At 37.5% G+C, this 25,261-nt stretch overlaps 1 protein-coding gene across 7 annotated transcripts in view; it reads right to left on the bottom strand.

The window, feature by feature from the left end:
- COL14A1 (collagen type XIV alpha 1 chain) overlaps window positions 1-25,261 on the bottom strand; it is a 253,291-nt gene that overhangs the window by 82,737 nt on the left and 145,293 nt on the right. For all 7 annotated transcript variants that reach the window (XM_008255863.5, XM_002710753.6, XM_070075442.2 and 4 more), the window contains exons 25-34: window positions 21,803-21,859; window positions 18,591-18,730; window positions 17,650-17,773; window positions 17,322-17,465; window positions 15,130-15,294; window positions 14,516-14,554; window positions 14,213-14,351; window positions 9,176-9,318; window positions 7,834-7,943; window positions 5,773-5,931 (exon numbers count right to left, since the gene is read on the bottom strand). In XM_008255863.5, coding sequence (XP_008254085.3) covers window positions 5,773-5,931; window positions 7,834-7,943; window positions 9,176-9,318; window positions 14,213-14,351; window positions 14,516-14,554; window positions 15,130-15,294; window positions 17,322-17,465; window positions 17,650-17,773; window positions 18,591-18,730; window positions 21,803-21,859 — 1,220 coding nt within the window. The remainder of the gene's footprint in view (window positions 1-5,772; window positions 5,932-7,833; window positions 7,944-9,175; window positions 9,319-14,212; window positions 14,352-14,515; window positions 14,555-15,129; window positions 15,295-17,321; window positions 17,466-17,649; window positions 17,774-18,590; window positions 18,731-21,802; window positions 21,860-25,261) is intronic.

The following is a 25,261-nucleotide window of genomic DNA, read 5'->3' as shown; positions in this document are numbered from 1 at the left end:
AGCTTTCTCATCTGTAAAGCTGGTATAATAATCAGGTTGAATACCCCTAATCCAAGAATCCAAAATTCAAAAATTTTAGAGCCCCATATGACACCATAAGTGGAAAATTCCACATCTGACCTCATTTGATGGGTCATAGCCAACAAGCAAGCCCACTAAAAATATTGTGCTAAGTTATCTTGAGGCTATTTGTATAAAGTGTATATAAAACATAAATAAATTCTGTGTTTAGGTTTGGGTCCCCTACCCAAGATATATCATTATGTATACACAGACATTCCATTCCAAAGTTTGAAAACATTCAAAGTCTGAAACACTTTGGGTAGCAAGCATTTCATATAAGGGATTCTCAACCTGTAGCAGCTTCTCATATAGCTTTTGTGAGGATTAAATGAATTAGCGTAGAGCAAATATTCAGAACAGTGTTTGGAAACGAATTTTCATAAATAATTAATACTACTTTAATTTTTATGCATAGTTCTTTCATAATTAAACTTTTAAGGTACTGGGGTATATATAATACAGATGACAAAGAAGAAAGATCAGAATATGTAATGGTATTGAAAGCACAAATATAATAGTAATTTGTTTCCACAATAATAACCTTATATACTTGGTGTTGTGATTAAGAAAAAATTTACCAACTAACATAAACAGAAACCAAGTAGTTGAAAACCTGTATGTACCAGGAAGTATCTTTAGTATTTTGCATATATCATTTAATTCTCAGATTACTACTATAAGGTAGTAATCTGGGATGAAAAAAACTTAATTTAATTATTTGTTGAAAGCTTAGTTCTGGTTGTGATTAGAACAGTATATCTCATTTTCATGTGGTTTATTTTGCAACAAAAGGATCTTTGATCTAGTGTTTAAAATGTAAATAGCCCGCCTAACTTTACAATGCCATTTCATCTGGAGACATTTATTAAATGGATCCCATTATGACAGCATTACATAGATTCAGCTAAGTCTGCAAATCATTCTTCCATTAAGAATTTTCCATTTATGAATAGAGCTCTCAGTGTAAAAATATTTTCGTGAATGGAAAGATTTACTTAAAGCAAAGGCCTTTCACTACTCCAGTAAGCACTAGGCTTTCTGGAAGTTTTTCAAATAAACATTCACTGCCTAGCCACCTGTAACAGTACAGTGTCTACATACAAATCTTTTGCTAGACTCTTACCTCTGGAGTTACTGGATTAATAGCTCCATGTATTTATTTAAGAGTTTGATTGCCTACTAAGAGCTGAGTGAAGCTGATACTATCATTCGAGGAATGCTACGTGGGTTGCCCTTTCTTTTGCAAGTGACATGAAGTCAGCAGCTTGCTCTTTGAGTACAACAAATTTATTCATAATTGTCTTGAATTTATAATAGTTTAGATTCCTCAAGCTTTATTTAGAGGCTTCTTTTCCAAGATATATTTCTGGGGATTGACTTTAAAAAGAAAACACTGTGGCTTTTATTACAAAAGCAATGATACACATATTTTCACAAAATATACAGATATGGTATATCTGAATATCTTATATTTGAGATCCTTAAAATACAAAATAATGTGACCTAAATAAATCATATTTTAGGCAACTAATGAAAGGGGAAGCCCCTTTCTACTTCTCTGACATTTTTCCTTTGCAACTAACTGAAACAATTTGAAAGATGTATTTGTGGGGGAAAAGAGGGGTGATTTGTTTAAAAAGGGGTGGGGGAGTGAGGGAGAGATGTGTAACCTCTTACTATCATTTTTTAGTGATCTCTTTCAAATGAACACATAGCCATTACAAGAGCTCATTTTTCATTACTGGACATTTCTTGTTTGGGTGTAACACAAAAGTCAAGTCATTTGGGGTCAAATGTTAGCATGAAAATAAGATTAAAATATTTGTCAGCGGCTGAGTCATTTTAATCTGTGAATGGAAATTAAAATGCCTTCCTGGCTCTACTTTCCACATAGTATCAGAATTTTCTCCCCTGATTTTTTTTCTAGCACAATATAACTCAGCTCAAATTTTTAAATACAGTTCTATTAGAATTCATACAAATATACAAAAAGCTTTATATTGCACAAGAATAATACAGAAAGAGTAGGGAGGACCAAGCCACCTTAGTCTCTGAATAACTTCTATTGACTCCATCTAAAAATATGATTTACCAATCATTCATCATATTTTAGCTTTTGAACTGAGTATTTCTATTGGTTCTTAGTCCATTTATTGAATTTAATGAAAACACTAATTAGATTAGAAAATAAAAGTGAATCACTGTTGTATTTGTTGGTAGTAATTAAAGTATTAAATAGACACTTTGGGGTTGTAATTCAAGCAGTGATGCATCTTTAGACCTGGCAATGAACAGAGTACATGGTCATTACAGATTGGACACGCTCTCTGCCTTAAGTTCTTAAAACTCGTTGTCACATTCAGAGGAACACAGTGCTCCAATAGAAGGCAGGTGGTCCTATGAAAGGCAGCTTTGGACTCTCACCTTACTTTCCACACTTTTTGGAAATGGACCCCTCCCTAACTTCAAGCCTGAGTAATATAAGCATAAGCATGTTTTTTCTAGGGTTCTTTTGGATTAAATGATACCATCAGAGAAAAATACACTGCTTAATTCTTAGTAGGCAAAAAATAAAGTTTACCTACCATTATCATCTTAAGGATTAAAAAAGACATAATTCATGTGAATACACACTAGCATATTTTTTTTTGGTAATTTAACTTATTTTGTGGGATCATTGATTAGCCTACTTTTGAATTCTACATAAAAGCTTTAACTCAGTGAATAAAATTATAAGCAACCCCACTGAATGTTTCTCTTCTTGAACAGATGAGGGATAAATACATGCCAGTTAGATAACTACCTAAGGTTAGATTTGAAGAGCTAGAAGAGACACTGGGAGACAGGATCCTATGTCCGAAGCTGAACAATTTTCTAGAATCATCTCTTCAGGCATCAGAACAGGTAGAAGAAATTTCTTAGCATGAAAAAGTTTGCAAAGACAGAGCACAGTGGTTAAGCTTCTTTCCACGTGTGTTTTCATGGCTAAGTTACATCTGCTTATTAGTTTAGTCTCACCATGGACTGTCACTGCCTATAAAATCTTCCACTGATGAACACAAGCTGTTTTTATTAAGGACGTGAATAATTTCTATACAGTAGTTACTGTATCCTCAAATCCATTAATCTGTCTTCCACTCAACTATGGTTGAAGAAGAATATTTTTCTAAAGACTGGATCTCTAGAATCTTCCACCATCTGGTATTTATTAAATTACTGTGGAATTCGGCAGAGAATGCTGAGCTATAAGCTACTAATCCTTCTCATATGATAATTACTCCTTCTGGAATAATCCAAAATTTGTCCATCACACATTCTCTTTTGCTGAGCATTTGAGTACAGGTTTATATAAAGATTGTGTTAACAATCTCTGATTTTCAAACTGAACACTAACCACTGGGGCCTCTCTTACCTTGTACTGAAACAATTAAATACTATCCCACACATCTAAGTTTCCAATCACATTCTTGTGATCTAACCTAACATCATCCATTTCAACATAATCAAATTCTTCAGTAAGTGGGAAGACAGAAAATCTATTTTGTAATCCGTTGTAGACTTCTAAATTCTAACAAAAGCTACGACTTTTTTCCGTCTAGCCTTACAAAGAACTCTTTAACCACTGACTTCCATAAATTCCCCTTTGTCTACTACTGGTTTGAAGTTCCCACAGAGTGTGCCATATTTAATTGCTTTCCTTTCATAGCCAAAAGTAAAGATTGATCATCATTATGTCTAAAACCTACAGGCACTTTCACTTATAGAAAAAAATTCCTTGATATTTGATTGGCCACATATTTGAAAAATAATTATGATATATAATTTTAAATATAATTCTAATAATTGTTATTATAGAAATATGGCTAAAAAAATACAAGTTATGATTTAAGAGAAAGTGTGATACATATAACTGGATTGTTGTCAATGTTATAATATATATTCCAAACAAAATTTTAAGAAAAGACGTGATGCAATTAAAATACACAACATTTTATTTAAATTCTACCAAGTGTTTCTTCCATGAAAGTTTCTATTATTCTCAGTTATGGTAACAGATTTTAAATAACTTACTCTGTTCACAGGAATTTATTAGATACTGTGCACTGTAGGGGTGGATTCTAATGAAGAATATGACAATAGTTTCTATTTTGGATAATTTATGCTCTGGCTACAAAGATGAAATGTGGATATATGAAAGAGCAAACGAATAATATATGACTGTTAGTAATCAAGTACTAAAAGTCTATAAAAGGTGAGATGGAGTTTGTATTGACTTCCTTCAGTATTAACAGCTGATTATCATTGAATGCTTACTAGGTGTCAGAGATTTTATATGCATCATTTCTAAAATTGAGAACATAATAATAAGAGTAGGAAGTGATTTGGGACCAGAATCTAACACACATAAAAATGTTGATACATTTTATATTCTCTTTTTAAACATCTAATCCATAGTTCTTCCAGGCAAAGTAGGAACAAAATAACTTAAAGTTACTTCAAAGCTAAGTATTAAACTAGTTAGCACATATCTACCTATTAAAGTGTGGAAGCATGGATCCTTCCCTATACACATGAGTTCTACTTCTGTTGTTACCACAAAGAGAAATAACACAAAACAGGGATATCCCAAAGTAAGTCACTCTACCTCTCTGGGACTGTTTATTGGTAATAAAGGGAATGGACTCTACTAGGGAAGTAAAATTAGAATTGTGCTCCTTGAAGGGATTATTGGAAGGTAGAAGCACCTGCCACATCATGTCTCTGCTCCCCCCAATTACCATGGATCCATTTTAGTCTTACTTATTGACTTGAAACAGTATAATATTTCATTCACACAATGTGATCTTCAGCATAAAAGAACTTTGAGAACCACTGAATCTTTCTGAAGTTTCATATGGCTAGCTAGTACTACAGATTTATGAAAGTAGAAGACAGTAATAAAAATTCTTAATACGCTTGATTATTCTGTTACATAGAAGAGAAATGTAGAATAGAATAGTCAGAATTGTTCACAGAACAAACTGCCTTACTAATTATAGAATGATTCCAGTTAGAGAATGCTGTTAATTAACTGAGAAAGCTTGGTGTTAAAAAACACCATGTATCCACTATTCTTTTTGTGAGTGATGAGTGAAGAGAATTTATTTGATTTATTTGCCAATTGGAAGTCTCCCAGACTTCAATTCTATGTTGTAAAATGAAAAATACAGTCTATTAGGATGAGTTGATAGTTAAATAGCTGTTAATATTTAAAGGGTGAACACCACATCAGTCATAGAAAAAAATCCAGTATAAAAATGTTAAAATCTAACCCAAATTACAGGCCTGTGTCAATTTGCTGTATAAAAATATTCACAAATTTGTATTTACTTGTATAAATAAATTTCTTTTACAGTTTTAACAAACCATTTACATCACAAATTGTGTGGTGGACATTTTACTATTCAAATCTTGAAATGTATTTAGAAAATAAACTAGCCTAGTTCCTGAAGCATTCTTCTTTTAAATAGTGGGACCCTCCTGCCAAGAGCTTTGAATATACATGTTTTAGAGAATTATTTATTAGCCATTATATATTTAAAAATCCATACATCTATCCATTCATCCAGCCATTCCTGTACCAAACATTTCCCCAGAAAGAAGCTGAATATACATTAAAATGATTTTTTTCTATAACAATCACACAGCTTTACTTGTTTGTCTACTTACTGGTGCCGAATTTCCATTTGGTCCTCTTGATCTAACCATTCTCCCTAGTACTTCTACACCGTCTGCTGTGATGTTAGCTGATGCATTTATTGCCTTCTCACCCACTTCCTTGCAGTCAATAACCACCTTGACCAAAGTCTTACTAACAATAACATGTAGCTGAATAAAAAAAAAAAAAGAAGTTTTAGGAAGAAGGAAGAAACATTAACTAAATTTGTATAGTTGTACGAGTCATCATTAAAAGTATGAAGAAAAGCGTATTTTCTCATCTCATCACATATTTTGCTAGAGAAGATATTTTTTTTTTTTTTGGACAGGCAGAGTTAGACAGAAAGAGAGCAGAAAGAAAGACAGAGAGATAGGTCTTCCTTCTCCATTGGTTCACCCCCAAAATGGCCACTACAGCTGGCGCTGTGCCGATCCGAAGCCAGGAGCCAGGCGCTTCTTCCTGGTCTCCCATGCGGGTGCAGGAGCCCAAGCACTTGGGCCATCCTCCACTGCCTTCCTGGGCCACAGCAGAGAGCTGGACTGGAGAGGAGCAACCGGGACAGAATCCGGCTCTGCAACCAGGACTAGAACCCGGGGTGCCAGTGCCGCAGGCGGAGGATTAGCCTAGTGAGCCGTGGCGCCGGCCCGGGTGCTGCATTTTTTAGCTGTCCAGAGATCAGTGGGTTTGCTCACCAAACACAAAGCAAACATGTAGAAGGAACCATGGCTACCCCAGTGATCACCAAAAGTAAATGCTTCTGAGAAATGAACATTAAAGAATGAAGATCTGTTGAAGATGCCAAGATATTAAAATTATTAAAATTAAAATAACTAAAAGATTTTACAAAAGCTTTCCCCAAGATATCTGACATGATGGCACTGTTTTTTTTTAACTTTTATTTAATAAATATAAATTTCCAAAGTACAGCTTTTGGACTGCAGTGGCTTTTTCCTCCCCATGACTTCCTCCCACCTGCAACACTCCCATCTCCTGCTCCCTCTCCCATTCCATTCATTTTCAATTCTCTTTATATATAGAAGATCAATTTAGTATATATTAAGTAAAGATTTCAACAGTTTGCACCCACACAGAAACACAAAGTGTAAAATACTTTTTGAGTACTAGTTATAGCATTAATTCACATTGAACAACACATTAAGGACAGAGTTCCTACCTGAGGAGTAAGTAAGTGCACAGTGACTCCTGTTGTTGACTTAACAACAATTGACACTCTTGTTTATGGCATCAATAATCACCCTAGGCTCTTGTCATGAGTTGCCAAGCCTATGGAAGCCTTTTGAGGTTGCCAACTCCGATCTTATTTAGACAAGGTCATAGTCAAAGTGGAAGTTCTCTCTTCCCTTCAGAGAAAGGTACTTCCTTCTTTGATGACATGTTCTTTCCACTGGAATCTCACTCACAGAGATCTTCCATTTAGGTTTTTTTTTTTTTTTTTTGCCAGAGTGTCTAAAATACTCTCATGGGCTCTTCAGCCAGATCTGAATGCCTTAAGGGCTGATTCTGGGGCCAGAGTGCTGTTTAGGACATCTGCTATTCTATGAGTCTGCTGTGTATCCTGCTTCCCATGTTGGATTGTTCTCTCCCTTTTTTATTCTATCAGTGATGACACTGATTTAATATATAATATTTAATATAAAAATATCATGAATCAATTTTATTTATCTTCACATTTTAGGATTTTGGCTGATTACATGTCTTCCTCTGCATTGGCAACCAGGTAGACACACAATGTACCCAATGAGCAACAATCCATTTGGTAACAAATAATCCTCTATTGTATTGTTCCTCAAAGGGAGAACCTGGACCACTTCTACCAACATCTCCTAGAATACCTGCTAGAAATGCATATTTCAGGGTTCTAACTCAGATTTATCCACTCAGAATATTAAGTCCCAAAGACAGTAATTTTTTAATTATATTATTTTTCTTTTTACAAACAGTTATTCGTATTCCCATTGAAATTTGAGGTCCAAAGCTCTATGAATTTTTAATGACTCTATTGTTTTGTCCAAGAGCAAATAAAATATATACGTATATATGAAATTACTAACCTTATGAAAGCTTCCATAGAAAATTTTCTTAATTTCAGGTCCTTCAAAAGTAACAGTTTGAAAATCCCCACTGTAGTCATAGTTGAAATAAGTTAGAGTTTTCCCACCATCTATTCAAACACAGAAAAACATTTTAGAAAGAATGAAAATGGTTCAATGATTTCTTTCCTACAATTCAACCCAAGACTGCAAATAATGCATCCATTATTAAAATTGTGTTTAAAACAGTGATGGGCAATGAAATGATCTTTGGTACAGGTGTTGTTTCAGGCCTTTCAATGGCTATATTATCTTATTTAACCGCATAGTGGTAATGGTGATGTAAGGACCCCTACACAGACTCTTCTTCTCTACCATCTTGCCTATGCTCTTATTCCCACTACTCCCTTAAGTGAGGCTGACCAAAGCTGGAAGTACAGGCAGACAAGGGGAAGAATAAAGTTAATCAAATCTTGAGAAATTGAAACCAGGCCCTATGTCTTAGTAATGCACTACAGTGATTAACTATCCCAAGACATGCAGTTTATACCACCCAAGATACATCATCTATTATGAACAATCAAAGGCCTTCCTAAGCCTAAACAGGGAACATTTTATTATTTAAAAACAGGAACATTTTCCTGCATTGGAAACAAGCTTAGAACACTTTCCTTATCCCAATGTTTGAGTGAACACCTAGCAATAGTCTCCAAAGTTTGGATCCTAGTTTCACTGGAACCCTACACTAAAACCAACTTTAGAAAACTCGACAATCCTCTTAAGCAATCATCCTGTGCAACATTCAAGAGCGTGATTTGAGAAGTTTCTTTCACAGGTCCCTCCTCAACATTCTAAGTTCCAAAGACTGGGGCTTCTCTGTCTTTAGATCTATTCTCCTTCTAGACTCACATTCTAGATGAGTCGTGGCTTACAGATCATATATACACAACTTCCAAATTTATATATCCCAGAATTCTTCCTGAGCTGCTGCTGCCAATCTGACATCTCTGGAATATCAAGTGGACATCTCACATTTATCTATCTGCTTGTACCCCTCCCTACACCACCACCACCAATCAACCTTGGTCTTCCTGGAGTCATCATTATCTCAGTAAAAACTCTTTGTCTCTTGTCATGTTGCTTACCACTCTATCTCAGAGCCTAGTGCTGGCACAAGATGGAACTCAAAGCCTATTATTAAATGGGTTAGTGAATAAACAAATGAATCAACTATTACATTAATTGTTTAGTGTTTACACATTGCATGAGTTACTCTGCAATATACATAAAACAGGCCAGATGGCATGCCACACACGTTATTCATTCTTGCATGTGCAAATGTTATATAAATTAATATACTTACTATCTAAAATGATCCCAACTAAGGGGTCAGAATTTTTATTTAAAATTTCCCAAAGAGCAAAGGGCTCCTGTGGTGTGTCAGGAAGAATCCGGAACAGAAAACTGATGGTGTAGTCAGAGGGCAAACCTTCTGGATGCAAATACCTGAAAGTGGAAAGAAAAGAATGTCTTACTATGTCCTTGCTCAGAAGTTACTTCTCTGATTACAAAACAATAAACTAATTCGTCAAGATTTAGAAAAACAGAAAAGAAAACCACCACTAATCCCAGTCAGATTGCTGTTTTGGTCTGGTACATTTTCTTCCAGTCTTTAAAGAATGCTTGTCCCTTGATATTAGTAGCATCATTTAACAGATACTTATTTTCTTAGACACTTTAAAAGTCTGATATTAAATGGCTGCATAGCCGTCTGTTGGTTGGCTACAATGCTTCTTATTGAACATTTTTGCACTTTCATTAGTTTCAGTATAATAAAGAATGTCTACAGCCCTTTTATAAAGCTTAAGACATTATCACTTTCCACCACATTTTTCATTTAATTGTGCTTCTCTCTTGGCTGTGTGCTGTGATACACCATCTAGGTCAACCTTCAAGAGTGAAAAATATATTACCAAGGTCCTGGGAATGTGGCTGAAGACAGCTTTCAGGCACCAACCCCCCTTCAGGAACTGCCTTTGCTGAAGAAAGACTCCTCCGCAGTGCTTCTTTTCAATGACTGATCTTTAAAAATATCTAATGACCGGGTCTTTTGGCCTCAGCTCTGAAGGGTCATCCTATTTTCAATATCCCTCCAGCTGTGGCTTTCACTGACATGGCTTGACCTCACCCTCTGCCCATTCCTGCTTCCTTCATCCTTCCACAAAGTCACACCCCCTCAATTGCCCACATGCTAATCTCCATGGGAGACTGCCCGTGGGGAAACCAACATTTGACACAAACTCATCTCTCTTTAAAACAGTTAAGCACAACACTTATTTATTTTTTTAAGATTTATTTATTTATTTGAAAGGCAGAATTACAGAAGGAGGTGGGGAGACAGAGAGACAAGAGAGGACTTCCATCTACTGGTTCACTCCCCAAATGGCCACATGGGCAGGGCTGGGCCAGGCCAAAGCCAGGAGCTTCACCTGGGTCTTTCATGCGGGTGCAGAGACCCAAGCTTGTGAGCCATCTTCTACTGCTTTCCCAGCGTTATCAGGGAGCTGGACTGGAACTCTAACCAGCACCCATATGGAATGCCAGAATTGGAGGTGGCAGCTTTACCTGCTGTGCCACAATGCTGATCCCTTACTTTTTAAAAAATATTTATTTATTTGAAAGGCAGAGTTACAGAGACAGAGAGAGAGAGATCTTCACTCCCCAAATGGCCACAATGGCTGGGTCTGGGCCAAGCAGAAGCCAGGAGTCTGGAACTCCAGTAGCATCTCCCACGTGAATGACTCAGGCTGAAGCACTTGGGCCATCTTCTGCTGCTCTTCAGTCATCAGCAGGGAGCTGGATCAGAAGTGGAGCAGCTAGGACTCAATCCATACCCACATGGGATGCTGACATCAAAGGCTTAATGTGCTGCACCACAACATCAATCCCTCATTTATTTATTTTTCAATCTTCCCCCCTTTTAATACAGTAGGAACTCTATAATAGTTATTAGCTGGATTAACACATTTTTGAGTATGTGGGAATTTAGCATGAGTGTGAAAATGAAAGTGTATTTTGCATAGATAAAAATATTTTGTTCATTCATTTGTGTATTGGTTAAATCAACAAAAACTGCTAAGTGCCAGACATTATAACAGAAATTTAAGCTATATCAGTAAATAAAACTTATTAAGATGCTTGTCCTTGTATTACTTCACTTCTAGCAGGGCAAATTATATGAGGGGTCTTCAACACATTCTTAGAAATGTGTATTATAAAAAATGATGCATAGATTTCTAAATCTATTGCATCAAAATTAACATATCTTTTAATTTAACTTTTCCACAAGCTTTTTCATACAGTTTATCAGAAGGTAATAAGTGCCACAGAAAAACAAACAACAAACATTTCATCATCATGGGGTTTGGAAATGTTGGAGGAGGATTATGTACCAATTTTACTTAAAGTCATTAGGGTGGGCTCATTGAGAAGATTACATTTATTCAAAGCTTAATCAAAAAGATTATATTTGAGCAAAAACTCAAGAATGCAGGACAATTAACAATATGGATCCATGAAGAAAGGGTGTTTTTGGAAAAAGGATTACTGAAAAGACACCAACATGAGATGGACCAGTTGCGATTGGGTAACAGCATGGAGGCATTACTCCTGGAGCAAGACTGAATAAGACAGGTGATGAAGTCAAAGAGGTAACAGTTTCCCATGTAATATGGAGCTGTGTAGGCTATTCAGGAATTTTGCCTTTGTCTATAAGGTAAATAGAAAACCAGTGGCAGATTCTAGAATGACATAATCTGATGTACATTTTAAAAGAATCATTCTGACTGCTGCTGCTACTTGTAGAATAGATGAGAAGAGGGCAAGAGTTTGAAGCAGGGTGACCAAGCGGGAGTGTCATAGGGCAGAGATGATGGTGGCCCTGACAGGGTTGATGGCAGTGGAGGTGTGAGAAGGTACAGATGAGAGGATTTCTTGGTAGATTGGATATGGAATATGACAGAAAGAGAAGAATTGGGTTCTTTTGCCAGAGAAATTATTTAGACAGAGCTGCTATTAATTGAGATAGAAAAGATTGTTAAATGAAGCGGGTTCTAAAGAGATGATCGCAGATATTATATAGAACACATATTTTGAAATGCCCTTTAGGCATCCAAGTAGAAATGTCTAGTGGGAAACTGGATACATAGGTCCAGACTTGAAGAGATAGGTCTGTACTGGAAATACAAATTTAGGAATATTTGGAAAATAGACAGTTGTTAATACTATGATGCCACAGAGATCAATAGGGTATGGGTGCAGAGAAAACAAGGAGAGCAATGAGCAAGGGAACAGCCCTGAAAACAAACAGCCAACAATATAGACAGAAACTCAAGAAAGTCCATGTCCTGGGAGCCCAGTGTGGAGAGTATATCCAGGAAGAGAGTAATCTACTGACCCAAATGATGAAGATAGGTTAAGGAATAAAAGGGAAGGGAACTGATGGTTGCATTTAGCACAGTGGATGGACAGTATTGCTGACTGGATAGGCATTTCAGTGGGATATAAGAGGATGAGATGCTAGCGATTCTCATTTCAGGCTAGTCTTCTGGGAATGATATTTTCAGATGCCCATTTTAATAGTCATCATTAAACAATATGAGAAAGTCCTGCTAGACAGGAACACTAGATTTTGGGTTTGTCTAAAACAATACACATATTCTGCAGGACAGACATTCTTAACTTTGTTTTAGAAAATGGAGCTATACCTGTAAGAAGAAATACTTAAATTATTAGCAAAGCTCTACTAATTTCAAATATTATTCCCCACAATAAGCACAAAAAAGAATTTTGACAGTACTAATATAGGTTAATATTTAATAAATGACATCTTTGAAGAATACAGGAAAAATATTTTATAAATGGGAAAATTGAATCTAATATTCTAACACAATCTTTCTCACTTTTTTGTGTCCATGTGCACAGTATATCAAAATTCAAATACTCTGAAAATGTTCCACATGAAACATCAATGGTATTCTAAGACAAAAACATTTTAAAAGGTGCGGGTGAGGAGGCAGCATTGTGGCATTAAGCCACATCCCATATTGGAGCACCAGCTCCGCTTCCAATCCAGCTTCCTGCCAATGCACCTGGGAATTCCATCACCCACATGGGAGACCTGGATGCAACTCCAGGATCGTATCTTTGTCCTGGACCAGTCCCATCCATTGTGGCTATTTGGGGAGTGAATCAGAGGACAGAAAATCTCTCTGTCTCTCCCTATCTCTCTGTCACTCTGCCTTTCAAGGAAATAAAATAAATTTTTAAGAAGGACAAAAACAAATGTTGGTTTGGAATCTAAAGTAGCAGATTTCAGGGTTTGAGGGATGATCCCTTCAACCATGATCTCATGGCCTTCAGCAATCTGCAGAGTTGCTGAAAATGGCCCCATGGAGCCCCATGTGTCCTACAGACTGTCTGCAATGTGGCTAGATAATGTGACTTTTACCTAAACTTGACACTACTCTTCAACTGTCTAGAGTTGCTGTTGTTACTTTTCAAGGGTAAAAGCCTTCTGAGTCATGGCATTATTGTCAAACAGTTCAGTGCTTGGATCATTTAACAAACTGTGCTACCTCATACAAACCATTACTTCTTTGTGCTTTGGTTTAATCCTTCATAAAATTGAGATAATAACCAAGTCCAACTCACAGAATCATTTGGCGTTTGCATGAGTAAACATACAGAAGCATTTAGAACAATGCCTGATACATTGTCTTGCTATGTAAGTATCAACTACTTATATTCATGTCCTACAATCAATTATACTAAAATTCCGGGAGTGTTACATGTGAGTCTGGTGTGGTTGTTTTTGTTGTTGCTGTTGTTTTTTTGTTTTTGTTTTTGTTTTTTGACAGGCAGAGTGCACAGTGTGAGAGAGAGACAGAGAGAAAGGTGTTTCTTTTTGCCGTTGGTTCACCATCCAATGGCCACCGCGGCTGGTGCGCTGCGGCCAGCGCACCACGCTGATCCAAAGGCAGGAGCCAGGTACTTATCCTGGTCTCCCATGGGGTGCAGAGCCCAAACACTTGGGCCATCCTCCACTGCACTCCCAGGCCATAGCAGAGAGCTGGCCTGGAAGAGGAGCAACTGGGACAGAATCCGGCACCCCAACTGGGACTAGAACCTGGTGTGTCGGCACTGCAGGCGGAAGATTAGCCTAGTGAGCTGTGGCGCCGGCCGAGTCTGGTGTTTTAAAACACAAGATGTAAACATTAGCTGCTCTTAAACATCATGGAAATTCATATGAGCCATTAGAGCATATTTCAAATTGATATAATTTTTATATTAAGAGCCAGTAAACAAATGATTGCTTTAACATCTTGCAACAGGAACATACTTAGTTGGCTGGGAAACCAGAGCGTCTTTGTGGAGCTGGTAACAAGGATACACATTGAAGGTACCGGGCTCCATAGAAACTCCTTCCACCAATGAAAAATCCTTTTCAACCAAACCAAACATTTCCATCATCTTAAATCCTAAAAGACGGAAAGAGAGAACAAGAATGAACACACACTTCAGAGTTTTAAATTTCAAGGTTTTTCTATTAAGGATTTAAAAATAATAATAAAAACAGAAACTTGGACCTCAGATAAGAGTTATGCAAGATATTTTTATTTGAAAAAAATATGATAGTGCATACCTGCAAGATCAATGCCATCCTTGTGCAATAGTGGGCAGGCTGGAAAACAAAACAAACAATGTAAACCCCTCATGTAGACACTTTCCAAGCATACTCTTTTCCTGTCCTGAGAAGTGGAAACTAGCCTAGTCTTTCAGGAAGTGTGTGGAAGGGTTCCCTATCAGATGTGGCTATGGTTTTCTGTGGTTTCACAAAGATGGAAATACTTCAATGTCTTCACTAACACCAGAGGGCCACAGCTTTCTTCTACTTCTTGTGGCCCACCAGAATCATTGTCATTGGCAGCATGTGTCAGAAGACAGTGCATTCTAATTCATTTTCCAAATAAGCAGTCTTAATACACTTTTGAAAACTGCCATTTGTGTTTAGGCACAGCTGCTTTTAAACATATCCTCTCATCCAATAAGAAAAAGCTTTATCAACCTAAAACTCTAAACAAAGCAGAGGGCAGGTTATTCCATATGTGCAATGCCATAAACCTTAATGTCTGCTTAACAGATAGCACAAGAAGTCAATATTCTTTTCTCAGATCAACCTGGGAGTCCTTGTTTCATCAGTACTAAATAGTTAAGCCTTTAAACAACACAAGTAAGTGCAAATTCCAAAAAACTAACTTGCTGATGCGGTTTCACAGACAAAAGTAATTAATTCATCTTCAATCTTCTTAAAGGCATCAAAATCGTCCACAAAGAAGACGTGGCGCGCACTGGGCTTACTGCCAATGTTAACCAACTCTGAGTAATCTGCATCGGCCACACCGACTGCAAAAATGTTGTAGCCTGTGGCGGAAGGGAAATAGATTTCTGATTACTTTAAATTGCACAAAATACAAATAGTGCATTACAAGACAAGTCCAAATGTTTAAAATATGTTTATTTAGGAAGGCCAATGGGGGTGGATAATTCATTCTGTACAGTCTGTCAGAATTCTACTTGCACTTATTTCATTATGTGATAATTATCCATCATCCCCTCAAAGAAATTTTCCATTTTAAAGAAACTCAAGAAGGCCAATGCCCCAGTTAGCGCCTGAGACCAAATAGTTCCCATTTAAGTAACATCTCTGCGATTGCCTTTTTTTTTTTTTTTTTTTTGACAGGCAGAGTGGACAGTGAGAAAGAGAGACAGAGAAAATGGTCTTCCTTTTTGCCGTTGGTTCACCATCCAATGGCCGCCGCGGCTGGCGCGCTGCGGCCAGCGCACCACGCTGATCCAAAGGCAGGAGCCAGGTGCTTCTCCTGGTCTCCCATGGGGTGCAGGGCCCAAGCACTTGGGCCATCCTCCATTGCACTCCTGGGCCACAGCAGAGAGCTGGCCTGGAAGAGGGGTAACCGGGACAGAATCCGGCACCCCAACTGGGACTAGAACCCGGTGTGCCGGCGCCGCAAGGCAGAGGATTAGCCTATTGAGCCGCAGCGCCAGCCGATTGCCCATTTTAATAGTTGAGACGGAGAAACTAAATTTGTCTCATTTTTCTGTTTGTGTCTTAGTTTTCAGAAACAGAAATGAAGATATTAATAGGCCTAGCAATATTTTAGAAAACTTTTATTTAATAAATATAAATTTTGAAAGTACAACTTTTGGATTATAGCAGTTTTTTCCCCCATAACTGCCATCCCACCCATAAACCATCCCATCTCCCACTCCCTCTGCCATCCCATTCTTCCTTAAGATTCATTCTTTTTTTAGACAGGCAGAGTTAGACAGTGAGAGAGAGACAAAGGTCTTCCTGTTTCCATTGGTTCACCCCTTAAATGGCCGCTATGACCGGCGCATTGCGCCGAACAGAAGCCAGGAGCCAGGTGCTTCCTCCTGGTCTCCCATGTGGGTGCAGGGCCCAGGCACTTGGGCCATCTTCCTCTGCCTTTCCGAGCCACAGCAGAGAGCTGGACTGGAAGAGGAGCAACCGGGACAGAATCTGGTGCCCTAACCGGGACTAGAACTCAGGGTGCTGGCGCTGCAGCCTGAGGATTAGACAAGTGAGCTGCAGTACCAGCCAAGATTCATTTTTAATTATCTTTATATACAGAAGATCAACTTAGTATTTACTAAGTAAAGATTTCAACAGATTACACCCAAAGAGATACACAAAGCATAAAGTACTGTTTGAAGACTAGTTTTACCATGAATTCTCATAGTACAACACGTTAAGCACAGAGATCCTACATGGGGAGTAAGTGCACAGTGACTTCTGTTGTTGATTTAACAATTGACACTCTTATTTATGATGTCAGTGATCACCCGAGGTTCTTGTCTTGAGCTGCCAAGGCTATGGAAGCCTCTTGAGTTCACAAACTCCAATCTTAATTGGAGTGGCAGTTCTCTCCTCCCTTCAGAGAAAGGTACCTCCTTTTTTGATGGTCCCTTCTTTCCACCAGGAGGTAAGTCAGCATTCAATGCTTGGCAAATAAATACCAAACTACCATATTCCACGCATATTTCATGTAATTTAAATTTCACAGCAGTCCTGTGAGAATCCCTTTTACAGGATAGAGAGCTGAAGAGGTTCTATGGTGAGTTTTTCCCCCTGGTCCTTTATATTAAATATTGCAGTTAACTGATGGAGATCCTTATATTAGGCATCCTGCACATAAAAATGGTATTAGAGTGATAAATTTTCTTTAATAAATCAATGTAATTACAGATTGGTAATACAGAAGGAATTTTAAAAATCACATTGTCAAGTTAGTATTAAGAAAGATTTGGAAACATTTAAGGAATGCCGATGAGGACTATAAATTTGTATTTAGAAAACAAAAGTTCTGACTTTATTTGAAACCCCTATTGTTTCTAAACATAAAACTCACCATCTGATTGCATCTCCCTGGAGATTTTGTTCACATCATCTTGTGATCGTCCATCAGTTATAACCACAATGACTTTTGGGATTCCTCTTCTTGTACCTGACTCTGCAGTAAACAAGGTGTCTCGAACATGCTTAATTGCTTTTCCTGAAATAAAGGAAGACAATATTTAATTTCAATCCCTCCCATTTTTGTTTTACTGGGAGGAAAGGATAGGGAAGAAGTTATTAAAGAAAAATCCTTTTGAAAACGTCTGTCTCAAAACAAGCTCATTTTAATAGTTATTAGTAATTCATTACTTTGGACCCTCGCTGGATTTGTTTAATCTTACCTGTTTTTGTATTTCCTCCTTTATATGAAATGCGTTTAATTGCATCAAGCAGAGTCTCTTTGGTTTCGTAAGCATTTAGTTTAAATTCTGTTCTGGGGTCATCAGTGAACTGAACCATTGCAACCTAGAAAGAGAAGTGGAGTCATTTGTACATATGGAGATTTCTACTGGGTCAGAGAAAAAATATCATACCACAATATCACCTACAATTTTAATTTCTTCCTTAATCCATTCCATGTTCATCTTGGGTTAAAATTTCAAATAAGTTACATACCAAATTTGAAAATGACTAGCATTTTTCCTGTAAGTATTTCTCAAGAAATATAGTTTTTAAATCTCTAAGGCCTATGGGACTTTTTAAATTTATTTATTTTTCTTTTTTTTTTTTTTGACAGGCAGAGTTAGATAGTGAGAGAGAGACAGAGAGAAAGGTCTTCCTTCTGTTGATTCACCCCCGAAATGGCCGCCATGGCCGGAGCTACGCCAATCCAAAGCCAGGAGCCAGGCGCTTCTCATGGTCTCCCATGCGGGTGCAGGGCCCAAGGGCCTGGGCCATCCTCCACTGCACTCCCAGGGCACAGCAGAGAGCTGGACTGGAAGAGGAGCAACTGGGACAGAATCAGGCGCCCCGACCGGGACTAGAACCTGGGGTGCTGGCGCTGCAGGTGGAGGCAGGTGGAGGTGAGCCGTGGCGCCGGCCCCTATGGGACTTTTGTCACCTCATTTGACAGATGTACAAAGGCAATCTAGGCCTGGTAACTTGACTCAACCAGGTATAAATACACTGCTTTCAAATGCAGATTTTTACCTATACTTCATTTAGAGTTGAATCCAACCATTACTGTTCTTTATTATACTCCCTGACAAGTAGCCAGAATAAGGGTTAAGCAATAATGTTTACCTGTGTAAAGATGAATTAGTGATTGCTCTATTAGACTTGCCTGAGTTCCATCTGTGCCAATCTTGTCCAGGGCTCCAACTGTGCTATACAGGAAGTTGATGATCTTATTGAAATTATCATCTCCAATGCTCCAGGACCCATCCACCATAAACACCAGGTCTGCCTTGGCAGCTTTACATACTGAAGACCAAGAATGAATTTTAAATCAGAGATAAGGGGAAACCATAGTAGTAACTAAGCCAGTAAGACAGATAATGATTTCCCTCTGGTGACTAAGGCTCTCTCAAAGGAGACATATGAAGCTGTTAAGGTTTATCTTCCAAACTCTTGCTCACCCTGTTTCCTCACCAACATTTCTCTTCTATACTCAAGGTTCCTATTTATGACTAAACAGCTTCTATGGGCATTGGAAAACAGAGAAAAAAGTCCACTAATTTAATCCCCAAAGAAAGAGAATGAGGGAATAGGAGAATGCGGAACTAAAGACATTTAGAGACAAAAACATGAGCAAATGATGTCTGGTGCCTACCGATTGGAAGAAATGCCAAGGTACCATGCTGCACACCCTACCCTCTGCCTTTTCAGTCAGCAAGTTAATGTTAAAGATATTCAAGCTCAAAGGGAAGGCATGTGAAACAATGGAAGCAGGCTAATCTAATCTACACTTTGATACATATTTGGCCTGAGGCCATAGCAAATTTTAATTCCACCCTTGCTCAAAAATTGTCTAGGCCTTTCTACTATCCACTGATACATGTCAGGAAATGTACACTAATGCTAGCCCAGGGAAACTATTAGTGGCAAGCATTAATAGATAAAAATATAATTGAACAACAAAGGATAAACCACTACCAACAAAGCACTACTCCCTTGAAAGCATTTATAACAGTCTTTTTCCAGTATCATGGACTGTTTCAGATTATCTGTGCCTTTCTTCCCCTTCATTAGTGTAAATCACTGTGGTTGATTCCATTTTATGATGAAGCAAACAATTTACTCTTCAATAATCTGAGTCCTTTCATCTTGGGCCAGTTGCACACAAGTATTCTATGAGTAAAGCGCCTTTCTCCTTTCCTTCAAAAAACTGCAGTTGGGTTTTTATCATACTAAATGCAATTTTATTCTCTTACAAGCTATTTATAATATAAAATTAACTATCTTTAACTGAAGTAATTCTCTAGGAATTTTTAAGGACCTTGTGTGATTATTTTCATGAGTTCTGCAATTTACAAAATTTTACAAATTTGTGGTTTGAATTTAAAACTGAAAAGGATCATAATATTTGTTAATTTTAAGTTCTTAAAATGAGACCATCTATTTCCAAGGAAAGATTAAATAAAGATTAGGCTTCAGCTTCAAAAAGAGAGCAAAATCCACTTAAAAATGTACTCAAAATGAAAATTTTTCAAAACCACAGAAAAGAAAGAAAATATACCAACAAGTATGAAGGAATTACCTCTGGGACACAAACTTGTGTTTTTAATTTTCTTCTTTAAATTTTTCCTACTTTTTAATGTTTGTTTAATAAATAGTATTACTATAATAACAAAAATTATAGAATTTTAAATAAATTCAGGGCAGACAGTCTAAAATGAATAATCCATTCAAGTTGCAGAGGTCCCACCATGTAAAGCATCATGATGAAAATTTCAGAACCAGTGTATCCTCCTTGCTGATCTTTATTTGCACAGACCTTTCCAAATCACCTAGGATTCCCAAGAGAAATCATGAATATCTAGTGAATGATATCCAAGTTCAGCTATAAATAAAAATGTTCTGAGCTCAAAGCATTCTGTAATACCTTCATCAGAAAGGCTTAATTAGTAAATTTAATTGGGATTGTATTTTCAGTGTCAACAGTGTGAATAATCATAGATATTTAGACTAGAGAAGGCTAGATATGAAGATGGAAGGAGAGTTTGGTGTTCTAGATAGTATGAACATAGTTTGAAAGATGCAGGATATCAGGAGACAAGTGTGGGGAATGCACAGTTGTACAATTTTGCTGTCACATAACATGATGTAGGAAACGATGCCACAAGTTGGGTTGATTACAGAAGACATTCGTGCTGTGGTAGGATAGATTTTGTACTTTATCAGAGTTTCTCATTGCCTCTTTGCTTCCCTGACAGTCCACTCTGACTCCACTGACTTTTAGCTCCTGTATGATAAAAACAATTTATTTTTCATTATATCTGTGGCATGTATGGCATCTTGTGTAGTGAATGGAAGAAGCTTCCAATGCACCCTCTCAACTACATGCCCTCTCCCTTCAGCCGTCCATCCCATTTCCAAACGTAAGTTTCCCTTTCTCAAACATAAATTTTGTCAAGCCATATTCCCTTAACCCAAACTTCTCATGCAGGTCATTTCCTTTAATATAAAGTCCAGACTCCTGATTCTGGTCTACAAACCTGTTAGTAACTCTATCCTAACCTTTTTCTATGTGCTATACTGAAACATTTAGAGTTCCTCAAATACATCATTCACTTGGATTACTTTATCATTCTAAGTGTTTTCATTCCATTATTTATCTCTCTTACCCATTCCTCAAAATGTAGCTTAAATTCCTTATTCTTTATAAGCCATTAACCTATGATGGCATTAACTGTTTTCATTTCTGAGCTACCATCATACAATCTCTATTTTAGTGTATTTGGTAATTACCTAGGCAAGCACCCATTTCTCTTGTAACACTGACAGTAAGCATAGAGCAGCAACCATGTATTATGAATATGTTCTTCAAGCCTAGTATAAGAGCACTGACAATGAATAGCAGGATTAATAAACATCTATTCATGGAATGACAAAGAACTAACTATTTTGTTGAGAGGCATTTCTAAAAGTTACCTTCATAGCTCAGGTAAAAATTTCTAAGAACTGTTGTGATGTCAGAAAGAACAAATGGGAAAGGCATTTCAAAGGGAAACTGGAAAGCAATCACTCTTGACTACCGTATCATAAACTGGACTTTCACCAAATTACACAACTATTCTTTGTTGGCGAACATTTACTACTCACATTTTCAATATTAATCGGTTATTTTATAAAAGCCACTCTTTATGTACAGAACTCATTATTAAGTGGTTAATTTTTCCAAATTATCACATTATGGTTTGACAAGCACTTGTTATGAAGAAAATTAAGTAGCAAATAAATACCTTTTAGTAACACCCGGTTAAAAGTCAACAGCAAAAAAGAAACAGAAATCACAGATCTAGGGTCACATTATTATTGTTGTATTGGTTTTACCTTCTCTTGCTGGTGGAATGGTTGGAGGAAAAGTTGGTGGTTCAGTTGGAAAGGATTCTGCAAAGGAGAGGGAGAAACAACATCGATTATCATCTTCTCTGTGGGAAGAGAGGGAGTGACAGAGTAATAATTATTCTGGGGAGTCAATGATTTTGACAACTATCTCTTTTGAGAATTTAATGACTACTACAAATCAGCCACGGCCTGTGGAAACTGGCCCCGTCCACCCTCTCATACTCAGACTAAAGGCTTGAAATGCCACAATTCAGTTTACACAGCAGGAGTCAATGAAATCAACCTCTCAACTCCAAGGGTGTTACAACATGATTTAAGGCAGGAATCTTGTCAGGCCATTTCAGATTTAGTGTCTGGCTACACACATACAACTGACTTCATTCTCACTCTCCCTAACCAAGGGTTGAACATCAATCCTTGCTCAGTAGCGTTTCCTCCTTTTCCCACCATGTGTCCCCTAGGATGTTGGTTAGCAGTAGAATCTGATTCACTCTCGAGTCTGCGTGGGTTGTATCTGGAAAACGTTTTTCAGTTCTGAGTACCAAGTGTAAACATTGGCAGGCTAGAACTTATTTAAATATTTTCAACCTGGATGATATGGGATGAGATACCCAGACACTATGCAGAGGTGTGGTTTGGCTACAGGATCTGGGGACAGTTAGATCAAAGTAGTGATACTCATAGCAGTTCAGTGCCAAAGCACTAGGAAGTTATGATGTCATTAGGAAAACACAAAATATTTATTATGTATTCACTAATTATTCTTATTTGGTACTAGAGATTTAAGAAAAACAGAAAATTCTTCTCATCGTCTAAGTTTAATATATAGGAAAACTTGCTTAGTAATCAGAGCTATTCACAAAGGGGATGTCCAACCTCAGGAGATAGTAAGCACTAAATAGCCCAGTAGAATTTGGGCTCTGGCAGACTAACCATCTGCCCAGAAAATTACAAAGGGAGTTCTCTTGTTGGCAAGACGTTTGGATGAGGTAAATATTTTTTTTAACTTTTATTTAATGAATATAAATTTCCAAAGTACGATTTATGGATTACAATGGCTTCCCCCACATACCGTCCCTCCCACCCACTACCCTCCCCTTTCCCACTCCCTCTCCCCTTCCATTCACATCAAGATTCATTTTCGATTATCTTAATATACAGAAGATCAGCTTAGTATACATTAAGTAAGGATTTCAACAGTTTGCTCTCACACAGAAACATAAAGTGAGAAATAATAGATGATTTTTTTTTAAATGATGATGAAATCAGATCAGACCTAATGTCATGTTTAATCCCAGTGAGAGTCAAGTTGGGAGTTGATAATTTCTTTCTTTTTTTTTTTTTTTTTTTTTTTTTTTTTTTTTTTTTTTACAGAGGATCAGTTTAGTATGTATTAAGTAAAGATTTCAACAGTTTGCACCCCCATAGAAACACAAAGTGAAATATATTGTTTGAGTACTCGTTATAGCATTAAATCTCAATACACAGCACATCAAGGAGAGAGATCCTACATGAGGAGTAAGTGCACAATGACTCCTATTGTTGACTTTACCAATTGACACTCCTGTCTGTGGCATCAGTAGTCTCCCTATGCTCCGGTCATGAGTTTCCAAGGCTATGGAAGCCCTCTGAGTTCCCCGATTCTTATCTTGTTTAGACAAGGTCATAGTCAAAGTGGAGGTTCTCTCCTCCCTTCAGAGAAAGGTACCTCCTTCTTTGAAGACCTGTTCTTTCCACTGGGATCTCACTCGCAGAGATCTTTTGCCAGAGTGTCTTGGCTTTCCATGCCTGAAATACTCTCATGGGCTTTTCAGCCAGATCCGAATGCCTTTAGGGCTGATTCTGAGGCCAGAGTGCTATTTAGGACATCTGCCATTCTATGAGTCTGCTGAGTATCTCACTTCCCATGTTGGATCACTCTCCCCTTTATTTATTCCATCGGTTAGTGTTAGCAGGTACTAGACTTGTTTATGTGCTCCCTTTGACTGGATGAGGTAAATTTTAAGATCCGCTCCAACTCTAAAATCCAAAAAAATTATTTAAATAAAATAATTCAGAATTAAAAGAATGAGGTAACTATATTAACACTGATATGAAAAAGTCCAAGTTAATTAATATACAAAATGAAACATGAGAATACCATGGCATGATTTCATTTGTGAAAAAATGCATATATATATATATATATATATATATACTATTTACACACACACACGAGACACACTCACATCTATAAAATCAGAATTTCTTGAAGGAAACCACAGAGGTAAAGATGGATATTTCTGGAAAGGAAGAATGAAGAAAGAGGAAAACTGACAAAGCACTTAATGCACTTCTGTTTTACAGCTACCTATCTCACTATTATTTTTGGAGATAATTTTTTGAAGCTAAAAAGTTTCAAAAGTAAAAATCTTTGAGAAATACTAGTGGTAAAGCTTTCTTGAAAGCATAACAAAACATTTATAAGCTGAGATTTATTCACCTTAAAATGTGTGCCAATAGTAGGCTATCCTTATAAACATGTACCTTCTTTAATGTGCGCAATTAAGGCATTTCCCCAATTTGGTCAATGAATCAAGAGCGAAATCAATGAGGGGCAATGGCAGACAAATCATGATGTTTGGACAGAAACTTAGGCCAAAGACTCTCTACGGTGAAAAGAACCACCATGAACTGGTGAGACGTGCTTATATCTGCACGTGGCATACAGATGGTCCCCATCTTCAAGTATGTGAGGGGCTGTCACATACACAGGAAAGAACAGTCTTGGTTTGCACTGCTTCAGAAGGTTGGACTAGAGTCAATGGGTGGAAGAAGACAGATGTCTCCAACATAAGGAAAACATTTACATCAAACAGAGCTATCCAACTCGAATTAACCCTAGGTTGGAAACTGACAGTTGTGGGATAACATTAAGGGAACGTAAAATAGACCAGGGATTCCAAATTTGAATATTTTATAGGCCATATAAGTCATATAAGCAAAGAAGTTAGCCTAACTATTAAGGAATGGTAGCAAACTTGAGTGTTCATGCACTGTCTCAATAGACAGCAGTTAACTTGTTCCAACAGATCAGCACCATCAGAGTATATAGTTCAAAAGAACTTAAAAATTAAAATTAAAAAGTATGATCTAGAAAAAACATGGCTGATAGTGAGATCTAGCCCTATGGCCATTAGCTTGTGACTTCAAAGAAGATAATAATGGTAGCAGGGCAGCGCTGTGGCATAGTGGGTAAAGCTGCCACCCTGCAGTGCCAGCATCCCATAAGGGCAGCAGTTCGAGTTTCAGATGCTCTACTTCCAATCCAGCTCTGCTATGGAATGAGAAAGCAGTAAAAGATGGGCCAAGACCTTGGGCCCCTGCATCCGGCATGGGAGACCTGGAGGAAGCTCCTGGATCCTGGCTTCGAATCAGTGTAGCTCTGGCCATTGAGGCCATCTG

Source organism: Oryctolagus cuniculus, chromosome 6, assembly GCF_051225735.1.
Source record: "Oryctolagus cuniculus isolate XC-2025 breed Fujian yellow rabbit chromosome 6, ASM5122573v1, whole genome shotgun sequence".
NCBI classification, from domain to species: Eukaryota; Metazoa; Chordata; class Mammalia; order Lagomorpha; family Leporidae; genus Oryctolagus; species Oryctolagus cuniculus.
The sequence above is the reverse complement of the archived record's forward strand: the minus strand, read 5'-3'. Positions and strand labels throughout refer to the sequence as shown.